Source organism: Lipophrys pholis (genome assembly GCF_963383615.2).
Source record: "Lipophrys pholis genome assembly, chromosome: 4".
Lineage (NCBI taxonomy): Eukaryota > Metazoa > Chordata > Actinopteri > Blenniiformes > Blenniidae > Lipophrys > Lipophrys pholis.
In genome coordinates this window covers 19,405,538-19,431,654 of record NC_137637.1, presented here as the reverse complement: position 1 = coordinate 19,431,654, position 26,117 = coordinate 19,405,538, and the positions used below count along the sequence as shown (strand labels likewise).

The following is a 26,117-nucleotide window of genomic DNA, read 5'->3' as shown; positions in this document are numbered from 1 at the left end:
GTGCTTCATGTCTGCCTTTTCGTGTTGCAGGACATTGACACGACCATGGGTGAGCTCAGCAAGCTGGAACTGCAGAGCACACCCAAACACACGCACACGCCTGACGTGGTTCTGGACACGCTGGAGCAGCTGAAAGGTGTGTGTGGTGGTGGAGGAGGAGGAGGAGGGGCTTCAGAGCCCTCTAGTCCTCTTCACTCCCGTCTGTTGCGGGACAGTGAAGGGGGCTCCTCGCACACCCACCCACTGCAGCGCAGCGCCTCCTCTGCCAGCGATGTGCCCTCATCCTTCCGCCCTGCCAAGAGCCAGCCGCGGAGCCCACTGCCCTCTACCACCTCCCCCTCCTTGTCCTCCTCCTCCCTCTCCTCGTCTGTACCTTCTTTCAGAGAGCTGCGTCCCCCAGCAACGAGGCCCAAGCCTGTGGTGTTCCCGAAGGGTGGAGGAGGGAGTGGGAGTCCTGCCATGGGCTCTCCGACCTCCACCGTCCCCCCGACGCCTCCCCCTCCACTAGCAGGCTACACGCATTCTCTCCCTCATACCCCGCCTCCTCCACCTCCACCTCAGTCCAATGACAAGTCCTGCCCAGCCTAGCCCCCCGCAGTCTGGCCGGCAACACAGATTCCTACAGACCCTTAGATCCTCACAGCTCTTTTACCAGGTTCCAGAAGCACTTGCTTTGTTTCACACAGAAACCTGTTAACCCACGACTCTCGTGTAGCATTCTCTCACTGGTGTCCAGGAAACTTCTTCACACGGGAGGTTTCTTTTAGTGTCTGTTGTTGTTTTTACTGCCCTCTCCTGGCAGCTCTGCTTTAATATAGGTCAACTATCAAAGGGCAAACACCTCTGCTTCTTCTTGCCGTCATAGAGATTCAAGAAATCGCTGGATTTTTTTTTCCAATCTTTGACAAGGGAACAGGACTCAGGACGGACACACACAGGTCTGCAGCACCTTGAGCGTACATACAGTAGCTTGTGATGGATGAATTTGAGTGGGCATGCAAGAGTGTTACTTGCCTTTACACACAAATCTTTGTGAGGAACAAAAAGCACTGTTTGGTTTTGTATAATAGACATGACTGTTTGTTAGGTTTTTTTCTTTTCTTTTTAATGACCCTATGACGAGCAGACCAGGTGGGAGTGTTTGATTTCTGAGAATAGACTGTGAAATGTTAAACTCTCACTCTGTAGAAATAAAACACACTGACTTGCTGCTTCAGAGGAAGTAGACTGGAGTTAAAGGTGGACTTTTGTGATGATAAAAGAAAACTGGGCCAAATATCAGTGTCAGTCATGTGATCAAGAGCTTTTACTTTGTCTCCTCCTCCAGTGTTTGATATGTTTTGTGATTATTTTTTAATTGCTGTTTAGTACTAGCACCACAATAGGAGCATAAAACAACACATACCTGACTCAGCCAACAAAAGGCATGAATTCATCTGAAGCTTTTGGTTTTCAAAGTGTGGGGCAATTTTCGCAAAGAGCAGCATAAAGGGGGATCAGGAGGATGCTTTTTCCTTTTTAATTTTTAGGAAGATGAGGTTTAAGTTCTGGGGGGGTCACCATCCCATCCCATCCCATCCCATCCCATACATTGAAAACCACTGATCACAAGCAATAGAAATAAGGAAAGCTGGCAGTTTGTGGCATTATTTGGCTCTTCTCCTCTCTTCTTATGTGTAGGAGACCCGTGAAGCCCAGCATTCTCATGTGTAATGTTGGACTGCACGCACACACACATGCACATTTTCTCTAAATGTGCGTGTGGTGTTTTGTGGCAGCTAAACGTCTTTCAGGTTTTCCTTGCATGCTGGGGCCTTTGACAGCAGCTACAATAGCAAACTGGCTGATTGCGTCACTTTATCTGCAGTATCAGCCATCTTCCAAAAAAGAAAAGTTATGTTTTGCTCCTGTACACTATATACTTCAAACTTAACAGTGAAAAAAAAAAAAAAAAAAGGGGTTGATTCTTCTAATACTGTGTATGTATATTTAATAACCATGATGAAAACTGGAAGCATGGAGCTGAGGATTCTCCTGTGTTTCGATAAAAGCACAACCAACCACCTCATCTGATGCGTTCTCGAGCAAACTACGTTTTTACTTTGTATTTTTCCCAGTTAATGCTCAAAATCTGTTACGGTGAAATATGGAGTTTTGTAGCCCTCTGGATGTATGCATGTGTGTGCGCCTGTGTGAGCATGCATGGATAAAGGAGTATGAATGCAACTCTCCCAAAACCAAGTCGTCTTTTAGGTGGAAGCCACCCAACAGCAACTGTCTGGGGGCGCACAGGAAAACGCGTTTCCCATGCTCCCGAGTACCAGCAGCCTTAGTGCTGAGAAGTATATGCACTGTACACATGTGACCATATAAAAAGCCTGCAGGGATACCTGAAATGTCTTGTCTTCGGTGACTGTTGTGGCAGACCAGCATTGAGTTGAGATATGATGAGCAAATCCAAATCAAATGACTTCAACTTTTCTCTGTCTGAGATTCTTTGCTGATATTTACCTTTTTTGCAAAATTATATCCGGGTGGTGAAATGAGAAAAATGTAATATGTGAACAATTTTGCAAATACCAACTAAAATGATGAGTGAAGAGCTCAATGAAAGGCTTTCTTTGGGGTTTTTTTTAACCTATTTTTAAAGAAAAAAAAAAGTAATGAACTGGCTTTATTCACGTGTCTTCTGCATAATCTCCCTTAAAATGCAACACATACTGCATTCCTGTATGCTCTCGTCCAGGTAAGAAATTGTAACTGAGGGTTTTATTAAAAAAAAAAAAAATCTCTGTATACTGTTGGTGTAATACCTGGTGTATTTGTGTTGCTCTTACCTCATCGTTCCAACTGAAGGGACCGTATCTGTGTGTGTTTGTGGTGCAGAGCAAACACTCACACAGACAGGCATGTGGGTGGTTGGTTCGTTGTTTCCCGGTTGTGCTGTCGTGGGGAGCTGGGACCCTCTTCGATTTCAAATCAATCATCGTGCACTTGAACAACTTGGCTTGCATGTGGACTAACTGTGTGGGGATGATATGTTGGAGTTGAATATTGTTAAATATGCATTTTTGTGTCCATTTGAAAACTGCAGAACTAAAAAAAAAAAGAAAAAAAAAAGAAAAAAAGACTGTAATGTCAAATCTATTTATAGTTGTCTCTGTATTACTGGAGAATCCTGTGTTCAGATGTACTTTGTATATACAATGTTGTACATTACAGAGGTACACTCTTTTTTTGGTACAATATTGTACAGTAATAGCAATAGTAGTTTAATCAAATAGGCCTTATATAATTCTATGTGTAGTTCTTGTAGTTGATCTGTTTTTTAATAAACAGTGCTTGCTATATTGGTTCTTGATTTTTTTGTTGTTGTTACGTGCACATGAAATCACATTTCTTTCAAGACAATGGTGGAAAATCAAATCAAAAACATTTATACACTGAACTCTAAAGCCCCAGAATGTCGGCCTAATGGGACATTTTACATTGTTTTACTGTTTCCATATGTTCTCTTGTTAATATTGAAAACGCCACAGTAAGAACCAGGTGGAGCTACAGCTAATAATCTCACCCTCCTTTTCTGGGATGTGCAACCTGCAGCTGCTCAGCTCCTCTGGAGTGGCTTCTTGCAGCTTTACCAGGAACATGGAGAGAAAGTGTGTGTGTGTGTGTGTGTGCGTGTGTGCGTGTGTGTGTGTGTGTGTGTGTGTGTGTGTGTGTGTGTGTGTGTGTGTGTGTGTGTGTGTGTGTGTGTGTGTGTGTGTGTGTGTGTGTGTGTGTGTGTGTGTGTGTGTGTACACTCAAATTAAGTTAAAAAGTATTTCCCCACTTCCTGGTGCACGTGAAAGCAGCACGTGTCCACAGAAGCAGCCAATCAGATTGGAGACACCTCGTGCCACCCGTTGTCGTGTCCAGTGGTTTGACTCGGACTGGGGTTATCCCCGGCCAGCCTGCCACACACTCGGCAATGTTTGATAGAAATGTCCCCTCCCCGGTTCGGTGCGGCTCGGTGTCTTCTCGCAGCCACGCAGCGGGAAGTTCCGACCGGGACGTGCCGCTAACTGGAAACGCACCATTTCCGCCTTCAGCCGCAGACTGCAGTTCCCCCAAACTTCCTCCCATCAGTCACCGCAAAGCAAACGCGCGGCAGCCTGCTGCTGCTGCCTGTAACTCAACCTGCTAAGTCTTTGGAATAATAAAACAAACGTCATTTTTATTTATATTGGTGTTTTGTTTTTTTACTGACGGGTTCCCGTGTCGGAGCCGCCGCTCCTCAGGTAAGCTGCAGTTTCCTCGCCGTCTGTTCCCAGGCCACTAATCCTCCAGACCTTCTGAGTACTTCGAGCTGTTTAATGACAAAGCAGACATTACTTCTCGTAGCTGACAAGCCAGGGTTTTACTGCTGAAGAAATCCTCCAGTTTAAACGCAGGGCTGAATGCTGGTAAGGTAACACCGCAGCTTACAATGTTTTATTAGGTCAAATCTACCAACTAAAGTTTGTTTTCTGGTAAAAACAAACTAACAAATTCAGAAGTAGCGAGTAACGAAAGTACAGGTATTGTTGCTGTATATGTGAACAGTAACAGGTGTCTGTACCTGAGAGTTTATTGTACATTAAATACATCTTCATATTTGGATAACAGGTTCTTTACGTTGTATGAAAATCAAATTACTCTCCATGTTTGCGTCATCGATCAATCCTCATCAAGACCATTTTTTTTTAAAGCATGTCCTCATAGTAACATAATGTTCTATCTATTGGTACAATTCATCAAAAATAAGCAATAAAGTCATATATCTGTTTAAAGTAATGTTTTTTTTCACCATACTCCATCCATGGCTTAATTTTCCAAATGAATATAAGATCACAGACAATTTTCACATTTTAGTTTTTCACTTAATATGGAATTCTGACATCTCTATAACTAACTGGTCATTTTTGCCACATGCATGTGTCCATTTTTATCCAACTTAGGTCCTTCACACACTCACGTCCACCAGTGTATGCATCATCTTATTTTTCCAGGCAGGATGCCCCTCCTGTTGTTTCCCAGTGACCCAGTGGGATAAAACCAGAGCATCCAGAGTACAAATACTACAGATTCAAACCATAAACTCGATTCAAGCCTCAAAATATTCTCACTGCGAAGCGTGAATTTTAGCCACTCCTCTCTACAGTACCTATATATTTTAGTAATCAAAATTTGTAAATGAATGTTTACAGTGAAAAAACATCATGTGACTTTTCTACTTGTGTGACATGAGCTTGCCGAGGGCAGGGCTTGACAGGCGACATTACTCCCCTGCAGAAAAAGGCTGCGAGCAGTTGACATAGTGTTACATGACATGTATTCTAGTTAACAAAATCAAAGAGTTACATATGTCAACTTAAACTGCACCATAGGAGCACTAATATATAACCTGCTGTGCAACAAAAATAACATAAGAAAAACTGTTTGTTTAAATGTGATTTTTGCACAATCTGTAAAAGAGCCGCGACCGAGCTGCACGCAACTCCAGGTCCACAGGTTTCACACTCGTGTCTCAGAAAAATGTCACGTTTGAACTCTGCGTGTTTACTCTCGGCCTCCTCCTCCTCCTCCTCCTCACAGCATGTCCGGGATGACGGCCAGCACAACAAACTATCTGTGGTCTTTACCAGACGTCCTCGGTCAGGGAGCGACGGCCAGCGTGTACAAGGCGCGTAATAAGGTATGAGCACGCTGACGATCATCAGAAAAGATTGACTCCTGGAAACTTGCTGACACCAATGTGCACTATCTATCGCGGATGTTTCGGCCTACGTTGTTTGGCTCATCGGCAGCGGCAGGATGTTACTGAAAGCTTGTGGTTGCAGTGATGTGGGCCGGTTTGCTGACGTTCTCATAGTGTGCCGCTGTGATGTGTTGAGTTGATTAACCCGTGCACGCGTTCGTGTGCACCCACGCAGAGGTCAGGGGAGCTGGTGGCTGTGAAGGTGTTTAACGTGGTGAGCTACAACCGCCCCCATGACGTCCAGATGAGGGAGTTTGAGATGCTGAGGAAGCTCAACCACAGCAACATCGTCCGGCTGTTCACTGTGGAAGAGGTAACGAAGGAAACACAGCAACAAAGACAAAGAAGGAATGCGGATCTCATTATTTGGGGATTTTATTTAAAAATCTGTGTACAGATCTGCACCATTGCAAGGGAAATGTACTTATACAGCACCATGCAATCCACCGTGCTTTATGAAGAAATAAACGAAACGCATTAAAACAAGGCCATTCAGAAATTAGATTATGAAAAACATCAACGCAACGTGATTTAAGAAAGGCATAGAAAGGACATTAAATAGACTAAAAGCTTATTAAGATAAAGGTAAGAAAATAAAAAAAAATCTATTGTTTAATGGAAACCCTAAACAAATAATTCTGTATTACGGCCTGATTTAAAAGAAGAGAATATGTCAGCGGTCCTCGGGTGTTCAGGAAGACGAACACAGGTGAGGAGCGTAGGAACTAAAAGCTGCTTCACCTTGTTTGTTTCTGACTTTGCAACACCGACGACCTCTTCCAGAGGACCCCGGGATGTCTGGCACACTAACTGTAACAGCGTCTTTTCTCAACTGTGTAAAGCTTTAATACATAGCCCTGGAGTGATAATTGTAGCTGCTAAATTATTAGCAACCGGTCGAATCGCTACTCAATAAAAAACAACTATTGAAATGTTTCCGTTTGCAGATTTTCTGAAAAGCTTAAATGTGTTTCATTTAATTGTTTTCGGTGACTTGGCGAGAAAGTATTTGCGCCATCTTTGTAATGCTGAGTGTGCAGAAGAGCAGTGCCGCTCACGGCCCGTTGTCTCCGCTATCAGCTGCCCTCCAAGCAGAAGGTGCTTGTGATGGAGTATTGCTCTGGAGGAAGTCTGCTCAACCTGCTGGAGGAGCCTGAAAATGCCTTCGGCCTGCCAGAAGCCGAGTTCCTCACTGTGTTACAGTGCATAGGTGGGTGTGCACATGGGATATTCTCTGACTGTGCGCTGTGTCTGTTACTAAACAGACGCCCGCTCTTCTCTCCAGTGCAGGGCATGAACCACCTGCGGGAAAACGGAGTGGTGCACCGGGACATTAAACCGGGGAACATCATGCGTCAGGTCGGGGACGACGGCAAGTCTGTGTACAAGCTGACAGACTTTGGCGCCGCAAGAGAGCTGGAGGATGACGAGAAGTTTATGTCCATTTATGGGACTGAAGAGTATTTGGTAAGATAAAACATCCCGTGACTATGTTTAGTCTGCTTGCCTTAAAATATTCCTACTATATTGACTTTCATTGCGCTTTGGCAGAAACTTGAACATCGAATTCAGAAATCCAAAATGAACTACGCAAACTTCAAAAACAAAAGACATTTCTGGGGAGAGGGGAGTCTCTTATAGCTTCCTGCTGGCTCAAACCCAGTTATTGTACGAGCCCTGAGGCCAGTGGGAAATGAGTAAACATGATGCATATGATATAACTATTTAGCATTTACTTCGATGATAACTGGAAAAAACTGAAAACACAAAGACTTCAGCAGAATATTAAGTTTTAAACAGGATTTGCACTGAAGTGGTGTATTTCTTATGCATTTTAAAGAACGTTGAGTCACATTTTGTGTTTGAAAGGCGCTTTAGGAATAGAGATGGACTCAGATTGATAAGATATTTTGATACTGAGAAAAGAACCAACATCAGCTTTCTTAATAGCACGGCCTTAAGAACAGAACCATATCCAAGTCAGTTCTTAAGTCTTCTGTTTTCTTTCTCTAATTTGTGATTATGTGTACTTACACCAGTTTTTTTCTTTTTGTATAACTTTGCCTCGTTACTTTATGTGATGCTCTAACCCTTCACATCCTAATTTCAATCTGTGCTGTGTTTGTCTGTTTATCACAGTCCCTCACATTGCTTGTGAAACCACCACAGAATGTAAAATTCCTGTATTCCCAGTGTAACGTCACATAGCCTGACAGTGCTGAACTGATAGTTCAAAAATGTCTGTGGAGGCTAAATGTTTAGGTCAAAGTAACTTGCATATAGACTGAGATTAGGGTGTCCCTCTAGTGGTCAAATGACTGAAATGTATAAACAGAGATTGGTGATCAAAATACAATCTCTGTAAATGTGTGCCTGTACTTGCTTCTTCGTTTCATTTCATTTATTTATTTATTTTCCCGCAATTTCACACATACAACAATGATTTTGACGTCATTATGAGTTTTGAAAAAAATGGACACCTGAACATCATGTCAAGGGTCCAGCTTCTCTCACTCTGCTGGCTCTACTTTCGTCATAATCCAGCACCCCGACATGTATGAGCGTGCTGTGCTGCGTAAGCACCACCAGAAGTCGTATGGAGTCAGTGTTGACCTGTGGAGTATTGGTGTGACCTTATACCACACGGCCACCGGGAGTCTCCCCTTCACGCCATACGAAGGACCTCGCAGAAACAAGCCCACCATGTGAGTGGTGAGACACTGAGTCGGCGCTCACACGGTTCTGTTTGGATTAGATTGTCAGAGGACACGTACATGCTTCATCAATGTTTAAACGTGCGTCAGCCTGACTTGTGTGTATTTGTCGTGTAGGTACAAAATAACTGCAGAGAAACCCACGGGGGCCGTAGCTGGAATACAGCGAGCCGAGGGTGGACCGATAGAGTGGAGCTACCACCTCCCTCATAACTGCCAGCTGTCGCAGTATGTCATCCTATAGAGCAAAGTACTTGAAGATGGCTCTCCGTTGGTCTGTACTGAGAACACGCGATGCTTATTTGTCCCTGTCTGCACTTTTCTCTTTGTGTAGGGGTCTGAGGGTGCAGCTGGTTCCAGTACTTGCAGGCATACTAGAGGCGGACCAGGAAAGGTGTTGGGGCTTTGACCAGTTCTTCACCGCCACGACTGATATATTGCAGCGGCAACCAGTCCACCTCTTTTCTCTGCAGCAGGCTGCAGCCCATTGTGTCTACATACATCACTATAACACGTATGTCTGCCCGGGCCAATCGCTGTGCGCCATCGAGCTCAGTGCAGAGTTGTATGAATTCTATCAGAGGGAGCAGATTTTAATAGTCAGGCAGACCAACATAAATTTGAATTGGATGCCACAACTTAATATTTATTCTATTTTCTTCCACTGAATCTTAAAGTGCCGTTTTTGTGAGCTTTCATACTGAGCAGAGCTATTAAAATCAAATTGAAATGACTTATTAGATGTCTGAATATTGCACCTGGAATTGTAATTCATGTAGTTCAGAAAAGTGCAGCAAATACAAATCATGTGTGCTAATACCCCCAGAGTCTCAGCTAAGATCTAGATTAGAACTCTAATCCCAGATGCTTGTGTAAAGTCTTTCCTTCTCAGTTAATTGAATCCTTCCAGCAGAACTTAAGAGTATGTAGACTTTAGCTCACGTTTGCAAAATGATTTTGTTAGTTTATGAAGCGCTACGGTTTGCCACCAGACTACTTGACTGAAAGAGTTTTAGTTCATGAACTTCAGATCCTCTGACTCCTCAGTTTTCGTTGCTCCTAAAATCAGAACAAAACCGTTTGGTGATGCTGTTTTTAGTCTCTTCAATCCAAACCACTGGAGCAACTTTCCAGAGGATCTGAGACAAGCTGTTGATGCAAAGTACATGTCAGTCTCACATCTTCAGTCTGGCCTTCATGACGGGCTTTGCAGTTAATAAACCTACAATTTATTCCTTAATACCTGTCGAGCTCATTTGTCCTGCCTTCCTCTATAAATGTATTGCTTCTGTTACAGTTCAAAAGCATTTGTCTTTCATTTTAGTCAATAAGCTGTAGCTTCTATTCAATGTCACATTTTAAGCAACATTTTAGAACAATTTGCCTTTCTGGACTGTGGCTTTGTTGTGACGGAGCGGCTTGGGTGGTCTAGTGGCTGGATGGGTGGATGGATTTATTTTTATTTGATTTCTCTGGATAGTTTTGCGTGTGTGTTTTTTCGTGTCTGCATGCATGTGCAACTCATAGATGTGTAGGTGAAAAAAAAAAACTTGTCCCTGTTTTCACTCAGAGTATCGATGTTCTTTGAAGAGGTGGCGTCACAGACTGGTACAGACGTACAGCAGCAACACCTCCTGTACCTGGGACACGATCTCCCCCTGGAGGGCAACATGAAAGTGGTGAACCTTCCAAGTACCTCACCTTCCCAGCCCCTCATCCTCCTCAGCTACACATCCCAAGCCAACAGCAGCTTGCCCGTCAGAGAACGTAAGAGTACAACGCTAAAAACATAAACGTCACGGATGTTGATTTGCCATTCCTTGACGAACATATAAGGGAGTTTGAATATAAGATGAGCCCTGTCGCACTACATATTATTGTGGAACAGATTTTTTTATAAATCGAAGAATCAGTTAAACAGATTATGTCGCTGCACAAATTAAAATGGAAGCTACTCATGTTGAATATATAACATTTAATCCTGGTTCTAATTGGTCTATTAAACCTGAATCTAATAAATATATCAATATGAGGCTCAGCAGAAACTTCAGTTATCCTCGCAGTCCCGTGCCTTGCAGCATGGGGACATCTAAGGCATGCAGGACTGGACTAGAGCCCTCTGGGGTCAGGACTTTAGTGAATGACTTGTCAAGTTAAACACAGTTCACACATTCATTTGAGCATCTAAACTCAAATTCCTGATGTGTTTCTCTTTGTAGCGGAGACTCCCATCATTCCATCACGGTTTGACGTCGTGGCAGACTACAGCTTCTCCAAGGTACTTCAGCTCTGCTTTTTGTCTTCACGTCTGGCATGAATATCTGCTCGTACTGAGGGAGAAACACAGAGGATTCTGGTGGTCAGAAGCTGTGTTTGACCTTAGAAGGCACTCATTCAAGGATTTTTTTGCCAATAATGACAAAATGTAAGACAAATATGTAAGAATATCAAATGGCAAGTGATGACATTTTATATTCAGAAGCATTTTACTGCAAAAACACAACTCAAAGGGAGGAGTGTGCGACCATGGTTTGCATAGCATCCTCAGTAAAACTGTATAAATCTTCTGTGTGACGCCTCCACATTTGATCATTTCTAGCCCCAGTATCTGTGTTTGAGGCAATCCGTCAATATCTGAACTGACACGGCGGCGTGCTAAAACCTGAGTGGCTGGCGGATCCACTGAGCCACGAGGCCGTTATTCTACTTAACGAGTGTTATGCATCATAAACCTGGAGCTCATCATCATCATCTTCTCTGATCCCCTTTTATGTCCAGGTTATAGTAGGAGTGGTCCACCAGTATCTGAGGATAGTGCAGCTGCTGCACTCGCACCGCGAGTTGCTGCTGCAGGGATACTACAGCTACATGTGAGACACACACATTACTGTTGAGTGATGTTCTTCTGGACGTATGCAGCGAGTCGGTGACTCTCTTTCTAGTCTGTGCTTGATGCTCTCGCCCTCTGATTGGTTCTCAGGATGAAGTTGCGCAGTGAGTGTGGCGACGCCATGCACAGTATCGCTATGATCACCATTAGATTGCAGTCCTGCTTCAGTGTGGAGCACAGGATCCATGTACTGTGAGTCTAGCTCATGGCACTGATTGATGACATCATGTGTTTGTTTTACACGTTCTATAATATGCAGGCTGGATGGAGTAAGCTGCACACTGACTCACTTGTATTCTTGTCAAAGGAAATTTCTCACTTTGTTATGATTTATTGAGTTAAGGTTCCCACAAACTGCCAGATTTGGGGCCGTATGAGAGGAAAGATCAGATCGTGGGGGAATCATTTGTAAAAATCGCCGGTCATGATTCAAATCGGGGCTTTGTGCAAAGTTCTTTATCGGAACGTATCTGATATTTGGGGAGTCGTAGCGGCCGCTGCAGTCACGTCAGCTTAAACAAACCAATAGAAATGCAGTATGACATGACGTAGTTATCCACGTGACACCGGAAAATGCTTGAGTCAGTGCAGATTCCGCTTGTACAGTCTGCAAAAACGATTATTTGAATTGGTCTCGTACAGTCAAACTGAAGACTTTGATGACCCAGACGGATGAAAATGGCAGTTTTTGGGAGCCTGAATGTAGATCTAAAGGACTAACCCTCTTCTCCTCTTGTATCAACCCATTGTGTTTCTCAGAGGGCCTCACACTTCACAGAACCACAGCCCAGATGACAACAGCCAAAAACTCAAAATGGTGAGTTAAGAAGAAACATCAGCCATAAACATGTGTTAAGTGATGCTGGAGGATTGTTTTTTGAAAATTGTCACATTCGCAATAAAGCAGACTATTTGAATGAAGTTAGGATTAAAGAGGTATGTCCCACACATAAGATTAACCGTGAGAAAAAAACTATCGCTGAAAGCCGTAGTCGGTAATGTACATTAGTTGTTTTTTTAAATTCCTTTTACATTAAGAGAACAGTCAATTTAAATGCAATGGCAACCAAGACAAAAACAAATCAACATCCATCCATTCATGCGCAGACAAACATTCACACCTATCAGCAATTAACCTCAAATGTACAGCTTTGGACTGTGAATAAAAAGAAAACTGAATACTTGGAGGAAATGCACCACTATGCGCAAAGAAAATCCCCCGAGTCCAAACCGAAAATGATTACCGTAGTTGCCGTACCTGTTTATCTGCCTGTTGCCTGCCGACCTGCGTGCGCGCTGCCAAAAGTTACACATGTAAACATGTTACACAAGAACAGAAGCCAAAATTTCCATCTCTACCTGTGCTTGCTAGAACTTGCTGAACAGTGCGTGGGAGAATTAGCTGACACCAATACATAGTGAGAGAAAGTACAGAGGCATCACCAGCAGGGCTTTTCAAAGACTCCAGCAATTCAGAGGAGTTTAGGAAATGTGACCTTTCCTGTTTCTGTTGTTACGGTGACGACCTGGAGGGGTTTTGAGATGTTTCTATACATGTAAATGAGCATTTGCATATTGGTGGGATTAGTTTTTTTTCGGTCAAATGATTTTTATTTCTCTAAATTATTGTAGCTTTATCCAGATTCGTTTTTCTTAATGTCTTCTAGTGTAGTCATATCAGGGTATATCTGCATTTCAGAGACTCTGGATCATCAAAACTGTGCAAAGCTGAAGGTGATTCATATACAGTACATGGCCGCCATGTTTTGGTGTTACGGAGCAAATACATTGCAAACACTTGACTGTCCGCTCTTTAGTTTAAAGAGAACTTGCATTTCTGAGGCACACAAAGTAGAGAGAATCATGTGATTTGAGCGCATGCCGACTGTGTGGCTGCTGTCAACAGGTCCATGAGCACTTGCCGATCTACACTGCGGGGATCCACGAGTTTCAGAACCGACTGGATCAACTTCAGATCGAACAGGCCAAGCTGGCCGAAACTCTGAGCAATGACAAGAGGTACACAGAGACGCGCACACAGTTTCCAGGTGTTTAAAACGTATCTGTGGTGTTTAAAAGTGGTCTTCCACAGCTGTCAGAAGATGAAGATGCTGCTGCAGAAGATAATGACGATCCACCAGCATTACCGTAAAGACCGGCTGACTGGCAGTAAGCCCACTTCCTCCGCCGTGTACCTTGGATTGGCTGTTTGTGCAAAGTTGTAACTGAGGGATGCCCTCTCTTTTGTCACAGAGCTGGCGTACAATGACGAACAAATTCACAAGTTTGAGAAGTGAGTGTGCGTCTGCGATCACGGATTTGTGTGTCCACACAGCTGGTGTCCCAGCCCGTCAACTATCTGAGCTCCTCTGTAATCTGCTTGTAACTCTCACTTCCCAGAATCCACCTGTCATCCCACATTAAGCGAGTGAAATCTCTCTTCAGAGAGGACTGCGTGCAGCGATACAAAGAGCTTTTGGTCTCCACAAGGACGTGGAGCAGGTCAGTCCTCAAGTTGTGGTGTTAAACGGAGGGAAGCGGAGCAACTTTTGCTCTGGCGCTGTTGATTCAAACACTTGTACGGCATTATTACAGCCTTGTTGTTCAGATGGTCAAAGCTTACATGAAGCAGATTACCACAGGGCATATGGATGTTACCGCTCAGCCAAGCATCAGTAATCCTAACCTCTATTTAGTTTAACATGCAATGTAGAAGATGAACAATTTATTGCTAAAAACTATTTTGTCCATCTTTATTTTTCGCTCAAGTCGAGCATACAGTATATATGCGGCAGGCCGGGATGTGTTTCCAGTTTCCCTGTCAAATTCTACAATATATAAACTGTTGTAATCCTTTAAAGAAGTCATTCGCATCCCATGTAGGAAGTGTTGCTTTGTGTTTCCTACTAAACATGAGTCATTTTAAAAAAAACAACCGTGAAAACTTGACAACATCTCAAAGGATACAGTCGACTGGTGATTTTGACATTCAGTGCTACTTGAAAAGTAAGACTGTAGTTTTGTGTTATTTCAGACTCGGCAGTTTTATGTGACCCCAAGTTTTCTCTTCTTGTATTGGCAGTGTTCTGCAGGAGATGCAGACGAGACTCCAGGACTTCAGTTCTTTCTCCACGGGCTTACTGGCAGACTTGGAGATGAGTGAGCGGTGCCAGAATAAGGTCACTGTCTGACTTTTCCTGGCTGACTTCAGGCCTCTGCCTCCATACTGTGTTCACTAACTGGCCGATCAACTGGCCCTTGTGTCGTGCTCTTTTGGGATTTATCGACACTGGTTGGATCTTTTTCTGAGTGTGTAATGTCTCATCTGTTCTCCCCAGGCTATCGACAGAATCCTTTTCACTCTTCAGCCTCAGAGACAAGGACAGCAGCCTGGAGTCACACCCAGGGACAAAGACCAGATGGTCTCCAGGTGTGTGTGTGTGTGTGTGTCTCCGTGTGTCTGTGTGTGTCTGTGTGTGTCTGTGTGTGTGAGAGATGTTTGATTTTACTTGTTGCTCTGTGTGTAGGATGCACCACTTAAGGGAGGAAATGGAGATTTTAGTTCGGGAACTACAGTATAACAACAACATCATTGAGAGGTGAGAAGTTTTTTTTTTTTTTTTTTTTTTATAAATCTTCTGTAAAAGCTTGTATACCACCTGAAGTTTGCTGTTTTCTTTTGGCTCTTGTAGCCTGGGAGCTGTCAGCTCTGCAGCCACTCTGGATCCCAGCCTCACCAGACCCTCCACTCTGTGAAAGAGGTGCAGCATCATTGGATCTTCTCTTGTAAACTCATGTGCACTCTGACAATCTGTTCACTTCATCGGCCATTAATGCACAGAGGAGGGAATCCAGGATCAGCTGCAGTTCGTCTTATAGGAAGAGGAAACGTTTGGACACGATCGATAAATTGTGAAACTCAATTTAGAGATAAGATGCAAGGGCAGGAGGGGGGAAGGTCCAACTGGGTTTGTAGTCAGTGTTGGTGTGTGTGGAGACTGAGTACAGCCGTTCAATACAAACCTCAATAATGCATTTAGTGTTATTGTATTTTTAATAGGCTGCCATTATGATAGACTGTCAGGAAAAGCCGAGTCAGCGGATGCGGCTTGTCACACAGGAGAAGCTCTGTACTTGTCTAAATGTAACCTGATTAAATGAAAAGATCTTACTGTGATGATATTTTTGGTCACTCGTCCTTCCATTCTCTGTACCTTTAGGAGCCAGTCCTAACTAGCACCGGGCAAAAGGAAGGGTACATCCTGGAAAGTTTACTGGTACATTTTTCCTTTTTTCAGAGAAAAAGCAACCTCGCCCTACTGTAGATTGAGATTTAATCCAAAAGCCCTGATGGAAGTCAAACGTTCTTTTTTTGTCTGTTTCTGATGGAAGAGGAGCTCAAGTTATCCTCCGCTCTGTTCACTAATGGATCATTCAGACGACACTACTTGACCTCGTTTGTAGATTTAACAAACAAATGGTGAATCATGACCCCACCGTTTGTCAGACCCTTGGGGAAAGCACCAGCGTCGTCTGTTTTAATTGTATTTCTTTATGTTCCTGTTTAGGTGGGAGACAAAAAGTTATTTCTCTATCAAATTCACACTAAAAGAGAAGTAACTCAATTGGGAAACTCATCTCTCACCACATGCTTGTTTTCTTTAGAGAATTACACCAAGATGACGATTCAGGGACTGTTGGGTGGATTACAGCTTAAAGTGCAGTTAACCAACGTGGTCGGTACTCGGGGGGGGGATTCCCGGACTTGTTTATATGTTGGTGGAATATCGAGGGAAAAGGTTTGAGAAATGTTTCATGTATATTACTGTTACACACCTCTTAGTCAGTCTGTATTTATTATAGTCAGAACTAAAAACATAATCTGTGTGCACTAAGTTTTCATGCTGAAAGGTCATAGTAAAAGTTACTTTGTGTAACTTTTCAATCTCTGGCAGAGGTGTTTCCACCTTCTTAAAAGTCAGATGTGACAGTTTTGGCCGGGGAACAGAATGAAACAGAAAGTGTCTTCCCCCATCTGGGGGCGTGTTGTTCTTCTGAACATTCTCAGCTTTAACACGGGGGTGAGTTCAACTGTCTGTGGGTTGTTCTCCTCTCTGTTTCAGCTCATGTGACGTGCTTTTGGCAAAGTGGAAAGTTTGGTCCCTTTTTCTTACCCACACAAGTGTGACGTTATCAGTGAGACTTCAATCCTCTTCTACACCGAGGCAATATCCAAATATAATGAATCTTAAGTTTGTATTAGTTTTTTCTAAAGTTGTGGCCTAGCAGGGGGCAAAAGCCTGAAGGTCAATGCCTTTTCTCAGCTTTATAGTTTTCATTTTCAAGAAAGAACCATGTTTGTTTGTTTTTTGTTCTAAATACTGAACATACAAGCTTTGTTAAAATGCACTATTCCAAAAAATTATTTGTTATACATTTGAGCAAGATTTAGAAGGAAACAAAACAGGAACAGCAGTTTTAGAATATATGTGAATCGTACCACATACCTTATTTTAAGAATTCATATTGATCCCCAAATAATGTCTTTCGTGAAAAACATTTAAGAAAACTCAACGTGAGGCATTGTGAGGGGTGTAGAGTGGCTTCAACTCCCACACTGTGAAAACCCCTGGTCGAGATTAGACTCATTATATCGTCATGTGTTTTGAAACACCAATATCAGGTAGAATTTAAATGAGACACGAAGTCACTGCGTGTTTAAATCAAGACTGTTTCACTGGCAGATTGGGGAAGACACTGATTTTAATATAGCCAATTGCTATTCTGCATAGATTCATTATTCATGGGGCCGTTTCTAGTAGCTCCACAGAGTTCTGATCAGATGTTGTGGTGTCTCATTTTTGTCAGTTTGGTTTTCTTCAGACGACTTTTAGGAAGAAAAAAGAGTTTCAGACTGAAGTTTTAAGTTGCAGTGAAAGTACAACTCCAGTGGCTGTTTTCAAGTTCATCTCGGTGGATAAAGTGATATTATTATTCATGAAACAATCTTAAAACAAACAGTGTGAAGATTGGGGGGGATTAATGCGCGCTCCGGGCACTGAGAATGGAGCGCGCGCTCGGGTTTTTTTTTTTTTTTTTAAGCTGTCGGGTGTGTTGCGTCACTACTACACGCCTGACGGGGGAGAGTTGAGTTTACATTCGGGGCACGGAGTGAAAACACACACACAACAACAACACACACTTCAAACACACGAGCGCTCGCCAGAGGAACGGGACAATGGCGTCTGTGAGCGTGCACCCGGGTCCTCACAGGCTGGACTCGGAGCCGCAGCTGCTGCTCCTCAAACTGTCCGGCGCGAGGAAGAAGATCCCGATGCCCCGAAGGGCGTCCTGGGAGCGGATGATGTTCAGGAGGAGCTCCGGGGAGAGCGCATCCGAGCCGGGGACCCATCCCACGTCTCCCGGCACGGCGGGAGAGACAGCGGGTAGAGGAGGAGGAGGAGGAGGGGGGGGAGGAAGAGGGATGCCCGGTGTGGGATGCGGGGCGCCACGTAGCCCGGACCGGGACAGACGGGAGGGCACCGCGGACACACGGGCGCGTCTCATCACCGAGGACTGCAACAGAAACTGTGACTCGAACCGTAACACCGGTGGCCGGAGGGGAAAGTCGCCCAAGGGGACGGGCATCAATGTCATGCCGAGCGGGGCTGCTGTGAACGGACACAGGAGAGCGCACCGGGACGCGCCGCACTGGAGACGCGACTCCCGTCGCGGCGGCGGCGGCGTGCCGCGCAGCGTCTCCTCCTGCTTGTCTGCTCGGGAGACTGGCAGCGGTCTCCCGCTGGAGAGGCTCACGCAGGGCAGGACTGGGGTGGTGAAGCTGGCCCGTGCAGAGCCGCACCGCAGGGAGGCCTGGAGCATCTTCCCCCGGGGGAGAGACCCCCGGGTGAGGACCGAGAGAGGCGAGGGGCACTGCTTCACGAGGGAGCCCGTTACGCAGGACTGGTGTGACGCCTGCAGCCGGCAAGTCACTGCGCAGGCACTCAAGTGTCAAAGTAAGTCAGTAACAGTCGTGTTTTTATAGTTTTGCACATGATTCCTGCCGTGTCCAGTGGGAATTGCACACTTGAGGCACTAAATTTCACGAATGCGCTTCAAAAACATGCACAGTTTGCATGTTTCATTAGGCAAAGTCATTGCTCGTGCATCTTTTTCCTTCATGAGATGATGTACATGTTGGTATGATTTGACTTCCAGCTGTTTTCGAAGGGACACACACCTCTCCTGGTGCAAAACCCTTTAATACTGGCACATGTGCATCTTCCTGTCTCCTTGTGCCAGAGCTAGAACCAGTGGTCTCTGTGACGGTGATGATGACATGTACAAAAGCAACTTTCCAGCGCATACACAGCCGAAATCCCTCCATGGAAAGCCTGTTATCTTGTCCTCCCAGCTTTGCCTCCCAGTGTTCCCACTCTGTGAAGCTGAGTTCAAAGAGAGAGGAAAGATAGCAGAGATGACAGCAGAGCATTAGTAAAATCCTGAATCTCAAAGGAAATGTCTGCAAGACTGTAGTTAATAAGAACAAAGTGTGATGTAGTAAGTAAATAATAACGCCTTTTAAATTAATAGGGTGTTAAAATGCATTCAGTGACTGGTTTGGCCCAGTGTTTACTAGTGTGAGTCCGGTGACCATGCTAGGATGGATTGATGGACGTATGTTTCAGTCACATACTACTGATCCCACCCGCTCAGTTCTCAGACACAGGAAGTCTGCGCCGAACACTGACTTGACCCGAGAGTGTGACTGAATGACACATTCTCATACATCTTTCGCCGGGAAGAATAAACTCCACCTGAGGATTGAGTGTGTGCTGCATGCTGTGTGAAAGTGTGTGCTGGTGTGTGGATGCGGCTGCTGAGTTGGCATTGTGTCAGCAGCAGTCTGTCACGGGGAGGCTGCGGCCGCAGGGTGGTGTGAGATGGAGCAACTGAAGTGAGGACAGAAAAGAGGGAAGACGGGGACTGATGAAACAGGACATTCCCCCAAAAGTGAGGTCCGAAACCAAGGGGAACAAGGAAAGCAAAAATGGTGGGAGGGAGTGCAGGGAGAAGTGTGGGCAGGGTGCTACCAGGAATGAGGCGAGACAAAGAGCTCAGAGGGCTGGTTGACGAAGGAGAGCCAACGCGAGGGAGGGATGGAGGAAAAGAGCACAAGTTTGTCCAGCACTGCAGAGCTGTCTGATTTAGTGTGCTATCAGCAAGCGCTCAGTGGAGCGAGAAGAAGGATTACCGAAGCACCATTCACACACAGAGGAACACACACACACACACAGCAGCGTCTTTACAGCCCACCAACTTCTTGAAGTTTTTTTTTTGTCTTTCCTCAATGTCTCTTTGTAGATGGGGCAAATTAGCTGTACTTTACTGCCAACTGCAGTTCTCTGCTCCTTCTTCTTTTTAAATGCAGATCCATCAGAGGTGAATGTGGTGAGCAGCCATGGGGGTCACCAAGCAATACCAATATAGGAGTTTAAAGAACCAATTCTACCAAAAATAGAAACAACACACACACACACACACACACACACACATGCCTGTTTCAACTACACCCAACAAATGACAGGGAGGGAGCGACGGAGGCCATGCAACCATAAACAACCATCATTCTGTGCCTTTGTCTCGTTGCTTCGCTCCCTCAGCCCTTCTTTAATTTATCGGCCTCTCTCTCTCTGTCCGCTTGTTGCATATGGAGTCTATAGAAGCAGCTACGCCGCGGCTCCCCCCGGGGACTATCGTGGCCTTGCCCCACGGTGAAATCTGTCAATGGAGCCAGAGCTCCCAGTCTCATCGTCTGCAGCTCGGCAGTGGGATCGTCTTGTGACGCCTCATTGTTAGCTTTTATCTGTTTTTATGTTGTTGTTTTCCACCCTCGTTATGACAAGCCTTGGGAGTTAGAAGAGAGTGGGACTTGTGGTGCGGAACTCTCACTCCATATGTACATAAAGATGCCATACACATGCACTATATGAGCCTTATAACATGAGGCCGTGAGGCAGAAGCTGCAGTGTTACACATGAGCACTGCATTTGGGAATCAGCTTGTGTGTCCTCTGTATTCACTGTTCTCATATTTTAATTCAGTCATCCAGATCTTATCAAACATGCAGAAAAAAAAGCTAATTAAGCAAAATATAAGCCCCCCCCCCAAAAAAAAAAAGAAATACTCTGCTGTAGAGGAAAAATCAAATATGCAGGATAATCATACATGTGTATGAGCATGAGCACTATATTTGGGTCCTGTCGTGGCCACGGCCGTTTAACCCTCTTTCATGATTTGAGTTCCTATTTTTCCGTGTTTTACATTGGCAAAGAAATGAAGGAAGGAGGGAGGGAACAGAGGCCTCCTTAATCCCAGCACTGGGTGTCTCCAGCCCAGGATTATGTCTCAGTAGTGGAGCTGTTGGGATTACAGACAGACAGACAGAGTCAGATGTCAGATTAATATTTAATTAAAGCTCTCAGGGAGCCATGCTGTTTGTGGAACCAGTGCCCCGATATACTGGATTTGGCCCTGTCCTCTCGTCAATCTCAATAAAGCATGATCTCGGGGATGTAGTAGCAGAGATAGCGCTCAATCGGCTGCCATTCAGATTTCATTGGAGTGGCACTTAACCCCTGCATTTGGCATCGAAGCAGCAGGCGAACCGTTAATGGGTTAATGTGGCTGTAAGCAGATTTGTGTTTCATCCGCTGCCTTATCGCAGACATTAAGGATTTGTTATGTTTAATGGAATATTATTATTTATTAGTCAAACCATGATAGAGCTGTCATTATGAATACTGAAACGTCTTCATATTCACCAGCCATATGTTGAACCAGTTTATTATGTGGCATAAACCCACTTCATTTTATTTTCACACATTCATAAATCCTAAAAATGTGTCGGAAAGGATTACACGCAGTGTCCATCATTTTCAGTTTTACCTAGAGGCTTGCAGTGATTTCTTTATTGGAAAAAAATGGTGAACAACTGATGTGCAAGTTACTGATATTTAGGAAGTGATTACATTTACTATCCTATAATAACTGGTGACGTTACTTCACTAGTTACTGCAAACATTAATTAGTTACCTGGGAAGGACAAAACTGTTTAGATGGACTAATTTAGAGTTTAGATTAAGTAGATTTATTAATAAAAATGTAAGCTAATGTTCATTTAAGAGAGCTGATTCATCAATGAAATACAAACGGTTCATTTTGCCCACAGTCCATTGTATTTCAACGCTAAGGTTGACTTTCTGTTGGTGATTCGTCCCGCCACCGAGCCTGCGTGTCTCTTCCCCTCGTGTCAGCGCTCTGTATGACGAGGTGAACAGCCGGGAGGTCAGGGCCCCTCCAAACACAATTTCCCAATGAGAAACAGCATTCATGAGCTATTGATGTGAGCAAGGTTAGGCCACACATGTGCTGCAGACCTCCACCGTTACCTTCCCTTCTTTAAACCCATGGCATTACCGACGTCTCTCCAGGGACGGGATTATTTCCTTAAACTCCGTCTTTCCCTGGTCCTGGTCCGCACAGAGCAGGCCTTGTCTCTGGAGCCCTTCTCAGCCGCTTCACATGGGCCCTCTCAGAAGTCAACTCCGAGTGGAGGAGGAAAACATTAAATGGATCATAACCCTCTTGTTCCAGCATACCGCTGCGGCAGCTCTGCCAGACCTGTGATGAATATAGTTCGAACCAGACTCCAGCCAGAACATTTCTTCAGAGCTTATATATCTTAAATTTAAATCAAATAGAAACCCAAAGAAGAAAATCAACTTTTCCTAAAACGACCCCACAAAACTTTTATTGCGTTGTATATTAATTCATTTATCTCATTTATCAGAGGATTAAAGAGGCGTATTCACCACTCAGACAGCTTACTATGAACTTGTCGAGATAAAGCGAGAAATACAGGACATGCAAATGAGGTTTTAGTTCTTTTGCCGAAGGTTCTGCATCGTGTTTGCAACTCTCACGACACTGGGCATCACTACTTTGCCGTATGTATGGCAGAACAGTGGGGATTTTCAAGCAGGCTATATTTAGGTTGCCCTTGGTGGTTGCTGATAGGAGAACTGCAGAGGAAGAAGTGGTTTATGGCAAAGTGAACATGGCAAAGGCTTTCTGGAGCTGATTGGTTAGTTTAGGAAGATTTAAAGATCTTGTCTCCGAAAAAAGATCCACAAGAAACATCAGAGTGAGGCAAATGGTGACGTTCGGGTGAAACCATCTTTTATAATTGCTTTTCATTCTGTCTTCTAAGGGAAACTAGTGAACACATTGTTTTCCTCCAAAGTCTTCAGTTTTAAAAGTAGGACAGGAGAAAAACCTCCCGGCGGCGCTCTGTTTCTTCTTCACACTGCAGTTTAACAGCTCGTGCACTGTGCATCACTTCGACCCGCAAACAGACAAACAAACAAAGACACCGTGAAAGTTGAGGTGATGCCATCTGACAAGATATGCCAACTAATGCTTGGTCAGACAGCATGGCTGACTCACGTCCCTTCATCCAGACTGTGTACGTCCACGTCAAAGAGACAGCAAGGGAGAGCAGTCTGGAAGCATCTCTGCAGTGGTGTGTGACGTCTGTCAGTGGAAGATGCTGATTGAAGCGTGTAAAGTCGAATTCTGAGGGATAAAAAGTGAATGACTCCTGTTGCTGAAAAAAGAGGGAGAGAGAAAAAGAGAACGGTGAATGTATTTGGATGTCTCTGTCTCTTTAAGCTGGCTGTTTGTTACTGCAGAGTGTGTGGGTGCTGCAGTGGAGACAGAGAGAGAGAGAGAGAGTGCGAGAGAGAGAAAGAGGGGAGATAGGAAGAGAGGATGAGGGAGCAGTGATAAGAGAGACACAGCAGGACCAGAGAGGAACAAGTTGTACGGCAGAGATTCGAGGCTCATGTCTGCACGGCGACGTGCGAGGTGAACCGTTTAGGTGCAGCCCAGAGGAGAAGTGAGAGGCAAGTCCAGAGGCGAGAGCATCAAGGAGTGTGTGAGGAGTACAGGTGGAGGGGGTGGCAGAGCGTGCGGAGAGGGGGCTGTTTATTCGGAGCGTGGCACCGGTGGCAGAGTGGCTACGCTGGGATGGCAGAGGGGGGCACTGGGGGGGCTGGCGCTGGGGGAGTCCTCAGAGGGACAGGGGCAGCCAGCAGCAGGACAGGAGGTCCAGCGACAGTTACACCCACAGCACGGTGCCCGCCGGATGGTGCCACCATGCTCCATCCATGGCACAGATAGCACCTCTCATCCGAGAGGAGGAGGGGGCGGTGGTGAAGAAGGAGGCAGGGGTGGTTGGTGTCCGGTCAGGGGTGGTTGAGCGCGTTGGGGTGGGCAGGACCTTCCTGGGTCAGGTGTCACTGTGTCTGGAAGAGGTGAGGGGCGACTCAGACGGAGACGCCAGCAGCGCCTGCTTCGGTCAGGTGTCACGGAGGCTGGGCCGGCTGCTGAAGAGGCTGCCCAAGTCACGCTCCTGGAGCGACAGCCTGCGAATCCTCCGGCGATCCTCCTCTAACGGATCTCTGCTTCCCACCTCAGGTATGGAGATGACAATGGATCTGCAGTTAGAACAGATTGAGACAAAGGAATCAATCGATTTGGGGTGACGGAAAGAGGACGAGTAGACATGCTGAACCATGTGGGCTTCAAAACCCGGCTGGAGGCCAAAATATTTGTGTATTGTGCTCACTGGTCTGTCTTTGAACTGCAATGCCCTCAAGCTCTGTTACTCTTTGTCTGTATCCTCTATCGGCTGATCCACCCCCTTTTGTATAGAGTCCCATGGTGTCTGTGTGCACAAGATCGTGTGTGAACCGTTACACACAGGCTGCTGATCGGCAGTAAATAGCAGAATAGTCCAGTAAACAGGTCAGATCAAAGCGTCCACTGTTTGTTTTCACACAGGCAGACACAGAAAGCCCACGCATTTTCAAACTGCCCAGAAACTCCTATGTAACTGAGTTATCATATTGACTTTTATATTTGTAGCAGACATTTGAGATGAGTGCGTCTGCTGGAGGCTGCAGGCCATCGATTAGCCCCCTGTTTTCTCTAAATAGAAGGCCTGCTAATGTCTTTCTCTTTGGATGGTAGTGATGAATACATAATGTAATATTACCACAAAGTGTGGCCAGGATGAAAAAGCGCTACGTGCTGCAGAGTCATTGATTCATTCGCAGCCGCTGACTGACAGCTGAGTTAAAAAGGTGTCGTTCCAGCCTTTTTTCTATGTTTACCTCCTCCTGCTTGAGCCTGACAAGACCCCCACCGAACATGACTCAGAGATCACTTCATCGACAGCTCATTGCTCCACCTGAGTGGCGTCATGCTGCAGCCTCAAAAGGCTTCAAAAACAGCATCAACAGCACAAGGCACTGCAGCCAGATATTGGCTATTTTTAGAAGGTGCTTCCCTGCAAGAAAACCCAATTAATCCTTTTGAAGAGTGATCTGGAGCAGACCCATCCCTGAGTTCCTCTTTCTCTGCATCTTCAAACTGTATCTATTTCCACTCAACGTCTTGTATAGTCATGACTACTTTGATGGTATAAACGACTAAGAATCTAATAATTTGAAGTGTACAGGCCCCAGTTTGGTCCGGAGGGGATTATGGGTATTAGGAGAGGGTTTTACCTGCTTGCATGTACAAAGACAATGATAATACGTTGTTTTTTTACTCAATAACGGCTCATTTTCCAGTTGTTGCCGCTGTGTTTGCATAATACTTATTAACAGATTCACATTTTTTTAATTATGTTTTTTTTCCCCCAATAAAAAAATCCAACAGATTATACAAACAGTATTAAGTTGACCTATTAGGACGAGAGCAGCGTACCACCCAGCATGTGAAGAAAGTCACAGGCACTGAAGTGTTAGAAAGTAATCCCTGTGATCTCATCAAGGTTTTCTCTGGGCGGGCTTAGAGACTAAAACAGAAAGCCTGTGGGCATGGAGGTTAAAAGACATTTACTAAGCATCAGAAGTGATACAGTTTTTTAACAGGCACTCTAATTTACAACATAATGGAAGATAGAAAACCGATGCAGCCCTAAGTAGCTCAGCTATTGAAGACGGAACTATTAAAAACATAAATGGATCATAAGGGGTTTTGTTGTGCACATTAAAAAGTGGAACTCGGTGTACTTCTCTCGACATCGCTAGGATCAATCTTGAACTTGTTGGTAAAAGTACTTGACAAATTGTGTAAATACAAACTCTATAGTGGAGAATTTGCTCCAATCAGTCTTACCACATTATGACCACCTGGTACCAGATCCTTTAAGTCGATTGGCCACATGCATCAGTGCGCCTTGGTTTGCCCATGACCCCGTCAATGGTTCACTTCTTTGGACTATTCATGACACAGTAGACTGTCCGCTGCAGATTACCAAATCCCCACAAGCAATGCAGTTTTGTCAAAAGATCTGACAAAGTCTTCAAGCCATCGCAATTTTCTCTACGTAAATCTTTACACCTGCCTATTTTTTCTGCTTCAACCACATCAACCTCAAGAATAAAATGTTCACTTCCTCTCTTATACTTGTAAATGCCACTCACTAACAGGGGCCATGACACAGGAAGTCAGTGTTACTCTGTCCACCTTTCAGTGGTCTTAATGTTGTGGTTGATGGGTGAAGCACAGAACACAGTGATGGTCCCCTGAAATGATTGGCAGCGTATCCACAAAAGTATTCTCTTATAGAAACAAGAAGAAAAAAACTCCTTAAAGCATT

General features: G+C 44.8%; 3 protein-coding genes across 7 annotated transcripts in view; all 3 read left to right on the top strand.

Annotated features, from left to right (window-relative positions):
• The window catches only part of srgap2 (SLIT-ROBO Rho GTPase activating protein 2), a 56,254-nt gene extending 53,436 nt beyond the window's left edge, over positions 1-2,818 (top strand). For all 4 annotated transcript variants that reach the window (XM_080461346.1, XM_080461345.1, XM_080461348.1 and 1 more), the window contains exon 23: positions 31-2,818. In XM_080461346.1, coding sequence (XP_080317472.1) covers positions 31-588 — 558 coding nt within the window. In that variant the 3' untranslated portion in view covers positions 589-2,818. The remainder of the gene's footprint in view (positions 1-30) is intronic.
• Positions 2,819-3,907: 1,089 nt separating this feature from the next.
• ikbke (inhibitor of nuclear factor kappa B kinase subunit epsilon) lies at positions 3,908-15,563 on the top strand. Of its 2 annotated transcripts, none has more exons than XM_080461855.1 (21): positions 3,908-4,280; positions 5,617-5,716; positions 5,955-6,092; positions 6,860-6,989; positions 7,065-7,246; positions 8,324-8,484; positions 8,611-8,721; positions 8,828-9,007; positions 10,064-10,260; positions 10,713-10,771; positions 11,272-11,363; positions 11,474-11,575; positions 12,143-12,200; positions 13,290-13,402; positions 13,476-13,552; positions 13,637-13,676; positions 13,784-13,885; positions 14,466-14,562; positions 14,722-14,813; positions 14,911-14,982; positions 15,076-15,563. In XM_080461855.1, exons 2-21 carry the CDS (start codon positions 5,618-5,620, stop codon positions 15,137-15,139), a joined length of 2,166 nt encoding a protein of 721 aa, XP_080317981.1. In that variant the 5' UTR covers positions 3,908-4,280; position 5,617; the 3' UTR covers positions 15,140-15,563. The 2 variants fall into 2 exon arrangements, with proteins under 2 accessions (XP_080317981.1, XP_080317982.1); XM_080461856.1 differs by having other exon boundaries at positions 4,279-4,445.
• A 1,992-nt stretch (positions 15,564-17,555) lies between these two features.
• rassf5 (Ras association domain family member 5) overlaps positions 17,556-26,117 on the top strand; it is a 28,257-nt gene continuing 19,695 nt past the window's right edge. Inside the window, exon 1 of the mRNA XM_080461117.1 lies at positions 17,556-18,399. Within this exon, the coding sequence (XP_080317243.1) occupies positions 17,622-18,399 (778 nt within the window). The 5' untranslated portion in view covers positions 17,556-17,621. The remainder of the gene's footprint in view (positions 18,400-26,117) is intronic.

Excerpts from the sequence above, each read along its gene's own strand:
- ikbke (XM_080461855.1), top strand. The coding sequence starts at position 5,618 with ATGTCCGGGATGACGGCCAGCACAACAAACTATCTGTGGTCTTTACCA. Across the intron at positions 13,403-13,475 it reads ACTCTGAGCAATGACAAGAG|CTGTCAGAAGATGAAGATGC; the intron begins GTACACAGAGAC and ends GGTCTTCCACAG. Across the intron at positions 13,553-13,636 it reads TAAAGACCGGCTGACTGGCA|AGCTGGCGTACAATGACGAA; the intron begins GTAAGCCCACTT and ends CTTTTGTCACAG.